The 14,333-nt window shown below is 43.6% G+C and overlaps 1 protein-coding gene across 1 annotated transcript in view; it reads right to left on the reverse strand.

Moving 5' to 3' along the window:
• The window catches only part of CNTNAP2 (contactin associated protein 2), a 908,805-nt gene that overhangs the window by 147,442 nt on the left and 747,030 nt on the right, over nt 1-14,333 (reverse strand). Inside the window, exon 14 of the mRNA XM_061996383.1 lies at nt 6,547-6,703. Within this exon, the coding sequence (XP_061852367.1) occupies nt 6,547-6,703 (157 nt within the window). The remainder of the gene's footprint in view (nt 1-6,546; nt 6,704-14,333) is intronic.

Below are 14,333 nucleotides of genomic sequence, written 5' to 3' on the forward strand. Positions count from 1 at the left end.
ACTGGGGATCACCTTGACCCTTAGCAGGTTACCAGAGCTCAACCACTGCTACATCTGCAGAGCCAGGTAAAAGACTCTGCTCACGATGCACGGAGAAGCACAGACTCCTACTTCCTCACCTTCACCTATCCTGGCTTTCTATGGCTTGCAAGGTGAAGAAAGACAGGACTGAATACGTAACACTGAGTAAGAAGGTGCCATTTTAACAAAGGTAAGGCAAACAGCTATTTCACATCACATCAATGCCCATACTTTCCTGTGTTTTCAGTTTTGGAGAAAGCTAAGACTTGGCTCCTCAGCTGTTTGGTCACTGCTGTGAGTCACAGGCGTCCAGGGAAACGCTTTCTCTAACGTCAACGAACGGGACGGCAGCTAAACGCCAAGTGGAATCAGCGTCTCCTAAACAAGGCCACAACCCAGCCCCAAAGACGACTCACACAGGAGGGAAAAGAGAGGAAACAGGAGTCATGTTTGCAAAGCTTGATGATTAATTGAATCCCCAAACTCCCAATGCCCTTCAATCTGTATTAGTTCAGGCTGCAGGTCTATCAGGTCCCACGAGCTACACACACACGGCTGCCGTCAGCGCTTGCGTGGAACATCTCTAACGGAGAAAAAGCAATCTAGGGCATCCTGGGTTTGCCTGGATCCCAGACTGGAGCTGCCAGCTGTGGCCTATGCATTACCAATACATCACAAACATTAGGGATAACTCCAGGGCAGCAGGTACTGTCCTTCCAAGCCAACATAAAACCAGCAGCCTGAACACTTACTGTGCAAGAGATGCTCTGCCCCTCCTCTGCCCTCAAATTAACCTCTAAAGCACTCACGTGAATCTTAGGTCTGTATTTATGATGGTTTGAACACTGAGGAAAAACCATCTCTTTAGTGTTTGTGTGGAACTTGTCTAACAGCACCCTGGTCTGCAGCCAGAGCCCTGTGGTGGTCCTGAGGCACAAGAGAAGGAGAATTTGGAAGGTGCTGCTAAGCACATCTGTAGCATGTAGCCAAGTGCTGGATGGAGTTCATCTCTCCACTTCATCATTTCTATTTCCCAGACTCTTAACCTCCTATTAGGAAAAGAAACATGCTGACTTTTTTTCTTAGGGGAAGCAGAAAAGAGGAATGCATAGTGGACAAACACAAGGTATACCTAGTTTCTGTAAAAGTATATATAGAGCAGGTTATAAAAAGAGAGAACAGAACTCATTCAGCAGGAAGATTCCACATTTTCTGGCATGCAAACTCTGTTCCAGCATTGCACACCAGATATAGCTGATAAGCCCAGCTAAGAAATCCAGAACAGGCAGCAGCCTGTTTAATATCCAGTCACTTGACCCTTCTCCCCGCAGAGTAGTTTTAATGGCCAAACTATAACTAGTAGGAACTAACTTCCTGGCTTCTGGCTATCTGCTTTCCTGTCACTGAAAGTTTCAGCTCAAATCTATCAAATCCCTTGTAAAAAAAAAGTACTAGCAGATGTATTAAATCTGCCATTTCCCGACTTTCCCTCTGTAGGGCTCCTCTTCATGCAGATTTTTATTCTGTGCCATTACAGACTGTCACACATCTACATTTTGATTGACTGGAATTAACACTAGATGCCAATGTCAATGCAGAGGAGAACTCTGAACCCTAAAAACCTACAAGGGGCTGTCTGGAGTTGTGAGAGTGCCAGAAAAACAACCACATGAAGTGAGGAAAGTTGGCAGCTAAGCTCTCCTGCCTTTGCCCATGAAACTAGTTCATTCCTTAAGCATAGCTAAAAACTTAAGTTCTGATATTTCAACTTTACACAGTGAACAGATGCAAATACTGCACAGTTACCACACAAAACAATTACTGATTGTGTTTCCTCGTCTGTCCTTTCAAAGCTTCTCTAAGCTCTGCAGAAATGCTGAATTCCAGTTTTCCAAGGGGTGCAAAATTCCTATTCTGCAAAATTTCCTCATTTTCTCACACATATATATGTGTGTGTGTATATATACATGCATGAGATGTTTATAATCATGCATGTTCCTCACTGCAACTTCTACAGTCCCTCACATTCTTTTAGGTAAATGAATCCCAGAATCCCAAGGGCTGCAAGGGACATTTTACTCCTCTAAGGTTTCTCTACACCATGCCATAAATAATAAGTAAATTTCATCACAGTGTAACCAAGTGGAGCCAATGATAAGTTCTCAGTTTTGTTTAGGTTCTTGTTTTTCAGAGAGAATGTATAACCTAATCACTTCTCTTCACATAACACCTCTGTGTAAAAGGAATGGCAAAAAAATCCCCCAAGACACTGTTAGCAGCTTCTAATAAAGGACAGGAGAAGGCAGTGTCACGTAACCAGCCCGTTGTCTCTGCACCAGCGGCTCTCGTTACTCAGAGCACATGAGGTTAGAGGACAGATGGATTTTCAAAAGTGCCTAAAGGAGACAGGAACTGAAACATCAATGATTTCAATGGGATTTGCCATGCTTAAGCCTTGATGTCTACCCAGTAGCTCCAGGAGCCTTTAATGTCCTGTTAAAGCTGTCTACAAATGATCTACCTGTCACTGCCTCAGCCACGGGCTGGCATTTCAACGCCCCCCCCTCTTACTGTCACTCAATCCACCCACGTCAATCTGAGCCTTGTTTAATCGCCTCTTCACGACCCAGAACCTTCTTCTGAAGAGCTGTGAAAGGAAGGGGTGATGGAACCTGCAGAGCATCCTGGCAAACACCTCACGGAAATAATTTTGCCAGCTCTGGAGAAAGGAATTTTCATTTCCAAGCTGTGACAGAGGACATACAGGAAAACGAGGCGCTCTCTTGTTTTCATTGGTCATTTCCCCCATTTGTCCATTTGTTACTTTCCAATTCTCCTTAATCCCTTTTGATCATCTTCAGGGCCACCAAACAGTTCCTGAAAGATCAGCAGCCACAGCAGTGGTCGGCAGTGAAGTCTGTGCCCTGCTCTGCAACCTGAAGTGCAGTGGCATCAGGAAGGGCTCAAGGAAAAAAGCTGCTTATGTCACCTTCTCCCAGCAAACCCATGCACAGCATCATATTATATCCTCTCACATGTAACGGCTGCTACGTAAGAGAAAGTAAAGAGGCTGTCGTGGAGAAACTTTGGCCAGTCTGGGGTTTGACTGTAGGGTCAAAGGACATTAGGAACCAACATCTCTTTGCAGACCTTTACATTTGTGACTTCATGGTTTATCTCTACAGTGCCAGCTGCTTGTTAAGGAACTACATCAACGGTAGCAACAATGCCTTTGGTTCTATTAAGATTTTTTTTGTTCCAAAAGCCTTCCATTTTATCTCAAATCACTCATTTGAAAGTTTGGTTTGACAGCAGCCCAGAGAATTTGTTGCTACTAAGAACAGCAACCTCTGTAGAGTTATTCTCTCGAGACTGAGGCAACCTGACTTTGGATGTCAACCCTGTCTGTAATAAAAACAGTCTTTGCTAGCAAAAAAAACCCCTAATGGTCTTTTGTTTTAATCATCTGACTCACTGGTCTCTGAATTAATTTCATTTTAGGCACGAAACATGGATAATTTGGGGCTAAGGTTCACTTTGGCTTGCTCTGGGTGAAACCTTCCCACTTGTTTTTTGTTTCCTTATCACGACAAACATGATCACTTGGTATTAACATTGCAGCAACAACATGGGCCTCTCTTAGGGATCTGTTTTAGATGATGTGTGCAAATACACACAAATCTGAATTCCATAGCTCATATTCCCTGCCAGTATCTACTGTTTGCCTTACCTACCACTCAGGATCACGTTAGGCAAATGCTAAATAGCTCTGCGACTTACAAATTGTTCTTTTCTACTGTTTCATTCAAGACCGACAAGGTGTAAAGTTGTTCAGTGAACTTTGCAAAAGAATTAATAGAAAACCAATCCAGACCTGAGGTATATCAAGTGTAAGCTAGTCCCTGGGAAAAAACGGTACTGTAACTGAGGCCATAATTAACACAGCTGGTTCTGTACTTGGACCAAAATCACTCACACACTTGATGAAAAAGAAACCAAATCAAACACAATATTCAGGAAAGCCAAATATTTCAGGCTGCTTCAAGAGCTTCAATTTGTCTTATCACCACAATACAGTCCTTGACTGGCCACTGATTGTAATTTGCCAGGAGGCTCTGGCATTATTCAGTACTGGAGGCAGACAATACCCCTGTAGTAAAACACTGCTTGGTATTCTAATTTACTCTCATCCCTCAATCCGTGCACCTCCTTTTATATTGAACCTGTATTTCAACTCTTTCTAGAAAGGCTGCATTTTCTCACTGGATTTTCTACAGTGCTCATTACTGCAGCAGATGATTGCTTCATCAATCTACCTATCTTTGCAATGCCTCTTTGAGGGGACTATCTGGCATCATCTCCAGTCAATGCATTGGATGTTGAAGCTGGAAGATGTTAAGGTTACAAGCACACATACAGCTTTAGTGCTCAGCAGGAAAAGCCTGAAGGCATTTGCTGTTGTTTCTGTTTGTTTGTTTTGGAGGATACTCTTAGATACAGGGAGCAATCACTTGTCCCAGTTGCAGTTCTGAATGTGTGGTATTTCCACCAGCTGGACCTCTGAGTTTCCAGTGAGATACTCAGAAAATCAGGATCAAGCTCCTGCCTGCTCTGTGAAGAGATGGCTTGTGGAGCTTGGCAAGGTTCACACAGGAATGTGGTTGAATCTCCTTCTCGAGAGAAGCATTCTCCTGCCTATGCTACGAGTGCATTCATCAAACTGCAATTCCTTTCCTCATTTCTAACACAACTTCTAACTTGTACCACACCACTCTGATTCAGCCTGACCCACTCTTCAGTGAGTCCCCAATCTCCTCTAAAAAGTGTCCTGCACTTCAAAATCTGAATCTCTGTGCAGAATCTCTCTCTTCACCTTTCATCCACACAGCTACCACTCAGCAGACCTCTTTCCCTCTTTCTAACATAGCTGTTGCATCAGCTGCTGCCCTCTCCTCACCGTGTCTCCCCATCCCTCCCTCACAGCGTGAACCCTTTTCATACTGCCTGGCCAGGGGCAGAAAATAACTCTGGGCATACCATGATCAAGTGCAATGCTCCCAGTCATGGCCAAAATGCATGGATCTCATCCACATCTATAAACAGGTGCAAAGAGGATGGAGCCAGGCTATTTCGGGGTGCCCAAGGATGAAAGGCAATGGGCACACACTCACTCACAGCAAGTTCCCTCTATGGATCAGGAAACAATTCTCTGCTCTGAGGCTGACCAAGCACTGGCACAGGTTTCCCAGGGAAGCTGCTGAGTCTCCATTCTTGCTTCAAAAGCAAAAATAAAAGACATGGTCCTGGGCAACTGTCTCTAGGTCTCCATGCTGGAGCAGCAGGTTTGGACTAGATGAACTTTGAGGTCTCATCCAATCTCAATTATTCTGTGATTCTCTCTACTCTTCAACTCCCAGATATACCATTAAGAGTTCTGAAGCTCTACATTCATTAATGGTTGCATGACTGTCTCACAGAACAGTTTTTGAACCAGCATTCGTTCAACAGGCTGCTATTAATGGGAAAGCTCTTCATAAAAGTAGGGTCCCAACGGGCCACTGAACTTTGCACACCACGTAAAATATGATGCTGCCCATCGTGACAAGAGACACACAGATGGTTAAAGCTACTGCACAAAGTGTGCTAAGAGCACTGAGCTCGTGAGGATGAGCTTTACAGCCTAAGTTCCTTGTTAGAGTGTTTGTGGGAAGTATAAAAGATGGAGGTTTAATTCTCTTTTCTACCTGAAGGGATTTAAACCCACATCAATTACCTCACAGCAGACTGCCCCTGTTTCCTGGCGGTGAAGTACTCTGGGGTAGGACTTTCTCAGTCCCTCTGTTAAAACTGTTCCACCTGGGATGAATCTATAACTATTTATTAGAGAAGAAACAAGAAACACTCTCATTGTCTCATCCCAAATGGGCTCTATGTTTGCATTCTCAACCAACAGGCCAATGAATATTTAATTCTCTCATGCAAAGTGCAATAGCTTCCTCTGAAACACAGATCCTCGTTCCATAACACTCTAAGTCTAGTTCTTAACACATTTTGCTCATGAAAGATGGATAATGAGGGCTGGAATCACTAGATGAGTCATTTCAACTCATATCTCTCACATTGTACAGGCAAATGCAGCAACAGCACTCCAGAAAGGAGAAACTCTGGGAAAAAACCCCGCGAAGTTGTAGAGATGAAATGAGTAACTGAATATGGTGGAGACAAAGTTGTGTGGGCAGCCAAAATGCTGGCCTTCCCTGCTAACACTTGACATGGCAATGTTAGCACTCTCTTGTATAGCTCAGTTGGCTTAGAAACATAAATATACTCCATCTTATTGGACAGTCACAGATACCACGAATCAAATGGCAACAAAGGGATGGAGCCATCACAAACGTAGTGCTTCTGCCTTTCTTCTCCGGTAGGAAAGGAAACATATAGACAAAGACATTCAAAATAAGGGCAGCAAGGTCCAAGTTAAGAGGCTGTGGGCATCCTCCCCCTGCCCTCTTGCATTGCACTCACCATTGCTTGTGGTCAGCATCGCAGTTGCAGTAGTACTTGGGGTCGCTGCAGTTGCGCTCGATGCCGCAGGCGCATTTCTGGATGCCTGGCCCCGAGCCGCCCCAGTAGTAGTGCTTCTCGTTGGCTTTTCCGACCCACCAGCTGTAGGGATTCCCTTCTGCAAGGAAGGAAAACAGAAAGGTTGGGATGCAGCAACGAGGTAGAGCTTCAGGATGCACTAACTGGGCTCAGCTGTTCGACACACAGATGTGAACGGCGCAGAACCCGACAGCTCACCCCGTGCCGCTGGCAAACGAGCGCGTCCATCGTTACTCAGCAATTCACAGGGCCTTGCCAGGTACACAAAACACATTCTCCTGCCTGTATTCAGGCAATTTATAATGATTGAAATTAATTACTTATTTTTTTTATCTTGGATGCTCTTTGTTTAGCCTTTTTCATTGTTGTCAGTTTGTACAATGAAAATACGTGGGCAGGTTCCATAATGGTTTTCAATTAATTTCCCATTATACAGTAAGCTATCAGATGGATTACTCAGTATTTGAGCACAAATGCTGCACAGAGAGATGCATTCATTTTTCTCCCTTTTTAAAAAAACAATAAAAAACCACCTCAGTTTTAATTGGAAATTAATGTCTTTGCTGGAAAGCAAACGTGCTCATCACGCTCTCTCCATCTGGTCCAAGGCAAAGCACAAGGAGATGGTATCGAACTCCTAAAGCACCTTAACCACTTTTTAAAACATCTGAAACATTTTTAGCTGAGTATTTGAGCAAAGGTGAGCTGAATTTCGATATAACCATGTTTCTTGGCATTGAGTCCATAACTTGGTATTTTCATACACTGCTCCAGGTTTATTTCTAATGCTTTTGGACTAACCAAGCCTCTTATGTGGAAATAACTAAAAAACTCTCCTCTACTTTCACTTTTTAGTTGGACACACTCACTGAAAAGTTTCTTTTCTGCAGTTCAGCAAGACACTTAAATATGAGCTTAACTTCAAACCCATGTGATTAACCCAGTCGATGTCCACGTGCTCAGTGAGTTTGCACATTCGGCCTATAACCATGTTTGGTTAAAAGGTCTTTTCCCCTCAACTAATCTGCTTCTGGTATTTTCTCGTTAAATCAAGCTATTTGCATGGACTTCACCTATTAATAAATGTTACAAGTAAAATCCTGCATAATAACGTTCTACTTTTAATAATATCCTGGTTTTGCATCTCACTTTTACATCTCCTAACAACACCCACAATCCTAAAACCAGCCAGTTCACAATCCGCTTTGACCATCTAGACCATGAATTTGTTTTTCCCTGACGTATGCTCAAAGGAAAACACACAGGACTGACAGAAAATCTCCCAGAGATGGGAGAAAACAATCAAATACCTGCAGCCGTGTTAAAAACCCACCCAAACCCCAAAAGCCACAGCTCTCTGAAAACACTTGCTTTGTTTGAGGCTTTTGAATTGTTAAACACCATAGAAAATAACACTAGAGAAAATACAGCAATGTGAAAGATCTGCGATGGCTGAAGGTTTTTATTAGCTGCACAGTATGACCATCAGCTCCAGTGCTAATGCAATGGGTAGAGTAATAGCCCAACTTGATTCTGGACTGTAAATGAGTCATTTTAACTTCTGTGACTCCATTATCGTGGAGCTAAGTGCTGCAAGTGAGAAGAACGTGCCACATGAATGCTGCAGCAGCATTCCCAAGCTGCAATCCAATCTACCAGGTATGAGAGCACGTAGCCCAGGCTTCTAAAAGAGTATTTAATAAGCACATAAGGGAAAATGTTGCCTTTCCACTACTGTGAGTGACAGAACTGCTTTTATTGATATGCAGTCCAACTACAGCATTAATGATACCTGAAGCTCCTATTGTGTTCTTTTTTTCTCCTTTCATCTTTGAAGTTAGTTTTTATGCTGTAGTTTTGACCATTAATTTGGCCATATTAATTCTGGTTGTTTACACCTTTCCTCTGCAGGGAAGGATTGCACAGCTCAGCAAGCCCTGTATGCTGGGAATCAAACATGCAACCTACAGCACCAGAAGGGAAGAAATGGCTTGGAATTGTCAAGAAGAGAATTAAAAGTTCTGAGACATTTAGTCAAGAGAGGTGGGAATGACTGAAGTGGATGGAAGCCATAGCAGACTGAAGAGAATATAGTGGTGGGTGTCACAGACCACTATGTCAGACACAAAGAGGGCATCCTTTAACTCATTTAAATGATAAATGGTAGAGAGTTTTCAAGCCAGAAAGTATTCTAGTGTGGGCAGAGCCACACTCTTTATTATGTGCATGCACACTAGCTAGGGATCTGGCTCTGTTTGGACACATGTTTCTTCCTCCCAGAGAGAACACCAGCAGGCTTAGGAACACAGATGAAGTCAGGAGGATACTACCATGCCTGACTAAATTCCCAGAAAGGTCAAGGAGGGAACATCTGATTTTAGGGGGTTTGCATTCAAGCACATACTTTGCCAGCTGTCCACACAGCCAGTGATTCTAACACTGCACTTGTGGCCACCACCAACAGTGAGTAATTGCCCAGCACACTGTGCTAGGGCTTGCAAAGGAAGGGCTGTTAGGAGGCAGCTCTCCTCAGCTGGCTACTGTGCAGCGGGGCAGACTTCCCATAAGGACATAACTCCATGCACTGCAGTAGCACGAGCCTCATGCCAGACCACCTGGCACCACAGTGGCCCTACAAGAGGTTCAGGAGCTCCTTGACTAAAATAAGAAAAAAGGTGATGAGAAACCCTAGAGTTCCATTTGCTCTGTGCCAGGCCTTTGTGGCTTTCCCCTTTCACGTGAGCCAAGGCAAAGAAGAGCAGCATTTTTTGCATCAGCTCCGTATCAGGAATGCTCTGCAGAAATACTGCACACACTGCTATGACTGGGCATCATAAATAGTGAAACTCTATCCTGGAGAGACTAAAAGAATAATAGAAAAGAAAAGCTAGAAGGGAGAAGGATGTATCATGTGCAGGTAAAAAACCATCCAGAAACAGGATCACTCTTCAGTTTAAGGATAAAAAACAGTGAAGGGAAAAAGTTGTGCATAAAAGTTGTCAAGAGTCTTCTGATGACAAAGTGATCTTCTCTTATCACAGGAACAAATCGTGAGTCATAGGACAGCTTTTTTGCTGTTGTCATTGATTGACTGCCTTTGTGGATAAATACCATCATGAGAAGGAGGAGCAGGAGAAACACTCCCTGCCTGCCTTGGGGTTTTGGTAAGTCTTGGTGCAGATCTGCTCTTTGCACACAAACCATCTCTCCTTTGAGGGGTGTTGTTTATGTGTACTGGAGCTATAAACAAGATGCCTCTCCATTCCCCTTCTTGAAGAGAGCCACTTGCAAGGTGGCTTCAGCACATAGCAGAGAAGTAATGATGGTATCAGAGTAAGATGTGGACACCAAGAAAGCAGATAAAGATATAGACCTCTTGGGAGGTCCATTAACATTACAAAGGCAATAGCTGTGGTGTGGGAACAGCCTTCTAAAGGCAAAACGGATGATCTTACACTAATGGGGCATGTGGACATAAGAATATGGCCAGAAGGTCAAATTCAAACCATGTTTTTAGTGATTCAGATCTCTCTCTAATACACACACAACAGCTTTCAACATTCACATGGGACACAGTTCTCAGTGGTTGCAATGGCTTTGCAGAGCTGGACTTAAAAATCAATGTAAATCATGAGTTCCTGTCTAAATCTCTGCACTGTGAGCCCAGATCTGCAGTTATTAACTCAAAGTACGTAAAGAACCTGGTCATTGGTGTTTTCTATCAGGAAGTGCTCCTCCTCTACAGAATATTCAGAGAAGAGGACAGGACTAAGGGAACTTCTTTGTATTCTCTCAGATGTTTGAGCACCATAAAAAAGCGATTCCTGTCTCATCTCATAAATGCATCTTTGTGTGAACCATTCCATTTGATATAAAAACATCCCCAACCAAAGTTAATGTAGTATGAACACAACTCTTAGCAGTCAATAATATATTTGTTTCCAATGCAGGCTAACAGTCTCCAATTGTGTAACTTCTGAAAGTACACTTCATGTTCCACTGGGCTTTTAATAAACCCAATTGGTTTTATTCTTTTCAAAAGCAACTGATGAATTGAAATGGCATTGCTTTCAACACTTGAGGACTATTACTTCAAAGCTGTTCAGTACTGGAAGCTGAAGCCGTGGGAAGGAGAGAACTCTGATGAGGAACTGAATCAAGTGGACAGATGCTCCGTGGCACTCGACACTGGGGCTCCATCCACAACGCAGCCCTCAGAGGGCTGAGGGCTCTGGTTTTGTAAACCACCTGGAGAAGGTGAATGCCTCTCTTTCCCTCACCATCTCCTCCCCAGTCTCACAATTCTTCCTTCATTCAAGGACTGCAGTTGTTGAGACAAGGATCCGCAAGGTCCTTGTCCACACTCCAGCAATTACTCGTTACACTCCTTTTCCAGCTTCTGGAAACAGCAGTGACTGTCCAAGGCTCTTCCCTTGCTTCTCTGTCCCTGCTGTCTCCCACTCCCAGCGTTTTATTTCATGAAGAACAGCAACAGAAATGAATACTGGCAGCACTCCTATGAACATGGCCCGCCTGACCCTGAGCTCTGTGCCTGGCAGGGGCAAGGAGACGCCAAGTAATAGCCATCTGAGTTTGGCTATTACTTCTAGTTGATTACCTTTGCACTCCCTCAGCATCCACCCAGTGTGATAGGGATGCTAGAGAGTATTTCTGCCTATTCCCATTAGTGTCTGTTTATAGATCCATTGCCCACCAATTGGTCTAATTCCTTTCTGAACCTGTACACTCTACCTGCATCCTCTTGTGAGGAACCAAACCCACCCTCTGGATAAGGATTATCCAGCTTCTGCCTATCAGGACATATTCCTGACCTCTGTCTGGTCCTCAAAATCAAAGGGAAGGGTTTATAAAAGAAGGCCAGGAACACTTTCAATCTGAAGCTGATGGCTCTGAAGCTCTGAAACATCAGGCTGCTGAAAATTGCTCATTGAGGACCCTGCTTAACTTTAACAACTCAATTCAGCTGTTCCCCTGAAAACAATCAGGGTTTTACTGGACTTGAGAGCTCTGAATATTCTCTTATTTTTTCCCAAATGGGACCATTCCAGTTGCCCATTAATACTACAGGTTCACTAACAAATACCAAGGAGTGTCAACAGCAAATGCATTATGTGTGCAACATTACTTGCAGAGAAGATTCCATTGTTGACATCTTCACTTTGTTAACGCCAACAGATTAAAAGTGCACAGGTTGAACTATTTGCCCAGTTCTTGTTGTCAGCAGAACAGGCCCAAAGATACCTTTCAAAAATAAACTATGATATTGGAAGTCTAGATTAATCACAGATAGGAAATGGAAGTTATATTCACAGATAATATATGATGATGAAATTAAAGGAAATCTGCACATATGGAAAGGCACTGTTCTGCTTGTGACCTGCTGGGGATCAGGTCTGCAGGGAGAGACCTGGGAGTGCTGGTTGATAATAAACTGACCATGAGCCAGCAATGTGTCCTCGTGGGCAAGAAGCCAATGGCAGCCTGGGATGCATCAAGAAGAGTGTGGGCAGCAGGGCAAGGGAGGTTCTGCTCCCCCTCTGCTCTGCCCTGCTGAGGCCTCATCTGGAGTCCTGTGTCCAGTTCTGGGCTCCTCAGCTCAAGAGGGACAGGGAACTGCTGCAGAGAGGCTGGCACAGGGCCACCAAGATGATCAGGGGACTGGAGCATCTTTCATATGAGGAAAGGCTGCGGGACCTGGGGCTGTTCAGTTTGAAGGAGATTGAGGGGGGAACCTCATTAATACTGACAAGTGTTTGAAAGGGGGATGTCAAGGAGACAGGGCAACACTTTTTTTCCGTAGTGTCCAGTGACAGGACAAGGGGTAATGGAAAGAAGCACAAAAAGTACTACTTAAATGTAAGGAAAAACTTCTTTCCTGTTGAGGTGAGGGAGCCCTGGCCCAGGCTGCCCAGGGAGGGTGTGGAGGCTCCTTCTCAGGAGGTTTCCAAACCCACCTGGACACGTTCCTGTGTGACTTCATCTAGGCAGACCTGCTTTGGCAGGGGGGTTGGACTGGATGATCTCTAGAAGTCCCTTCCAAATCCTGTCACTCTGTGAATATATTCCTTACACGTGCATTTTGCATTAAGCTACTCTCTCTATAACATACAGTTACCTTTAGCTTCACACAAGGGGAACCTGAATTTAGGTCATGGTTCATTACAGCCTGTGCAGGAATTCTCTCTGATATTGCACTGAAGAATCAGGCACTGAAAGAGTAATTTTGTCACCATTTGAAAAGTTCAGCATGCTAATACAGCTTTCACCTTGCTTCTTACTGCCAGCTTTCTTCCTCCCACCATCAGCATATCTATTCCACTCAGGGCAAACATTTTTATGACCGTTGCAAGCCATTTATCTCAGCTTTCAAAGACGTGGTATTTGGGGAAGAAACTAAGCAAACGTGGTTCGATGTCACTCGTGCATTAAGTACAGCCACCTGTTCCAGTTTAGGGTTCTTCAAGTCAAGAGTGTCAAGGCTGGGTAGGCTTTGCTGATCTCATTTATTTTGTGCTGGTTTGACTTTGCTTATCTTTATTATGATGTGATTGTTTAGGAACAGAATGAAGCCAGTCAGACACTCTGCCCCTGCCTCATGCCACTGTTAAGTGAAGCTTATCCTTACTTAGTTCCTGTCATTGTGTTAACTGATAAATCATTTCTCTTTGCAATTCAAGGAAGGTGTAAGAGGTGCTTAGAATTTACAAAGAGAGGTCGCATCCCTCAGTGGTCATCACTCTGCTAATGACAGAGAGTTAGATAACCAAATCCCCAAGGCAACCCACATGGGCCATCTGAGCGTATCAGAAACTTGGGACAAAACCCAGAGAATCAAAACCAAGCCAACAAAAGGAAAGCAACCAAAAAAGAACCCTTGGTCGCTTCAGAAACTGAGGACTACCTCATCTATGGCTGGTTTTGAGCTTGATGGAAATACATGCTGAAACCTTTAGTTTGTTATTCATGAGAGCTTTCATTCTGTGGGTACATGTGGCTATTGTACTTGTTTTTTTTTGTGGTGCTTGTATCCAGTAAATTCCTTTTGTTTCGTTTCTCTTTCCGTAGCCTGGAACATTGGTTTTCTTTACAAGCTCACTGAGGCAGCTGGCCTTGTTGACAGTACTCTTTATTTGCAAGAGCTGTGTGAAAACTCAACATGTAAAGACTGCTCAGAAACAGAACCCTGAAACAAGTAATTTCTCAGCCTGCTTCTTAAAATAAGAATTGATATGGTTTGATGACTAAAGTCATGACCAAGGCATATCAATGCAACAATACTTAGAGGTGGGGTTTGATTTTCCTATAGTCACATTTATTTCATACTCCAAAAGCCATCCATAAATGTAGTTTTGTTAAGATTTTAACAGAAAAGAAGACAAACATTAGAAAATACCTGTGCAAAGCACACAAAAGATTGCTGATGTTTTTGCATTCAAAAGGACATTTCCAATTATGTGGAGTTTGTTTGAGAACTAATGACCAGCTTTTGCAATGCACCTTTTTGTCACTGAAGTTAATGTAACTGTTTTCTCAAGAGCACCTAGGAATGCATTGCTGCTCTTTTCCTCCACAGCTGTACACAAGTGCATTTTGCAGTGGAGGCAAGGATAACCATCTCCATAACCCAAACTAGAAGAACTTCTGGGACTATCGGGAACTAGTATCTGATGTTCAGATGAATAGAGAGG

Source organism: Colius striatus, chromosome 5, assembly GCF_028858725.1.
Source record: "Colius striatus isolate bColStr4 chromosome 5, bColStr4.1.hap1, whole genome shotgun sequence".
Classification (NCBI taxonomy): domain Eukaryota; kingdom Metazoa; phylum Chordata; class Aves; order Coliiformes; family Coliidae; genus Colius; species Colius striatus.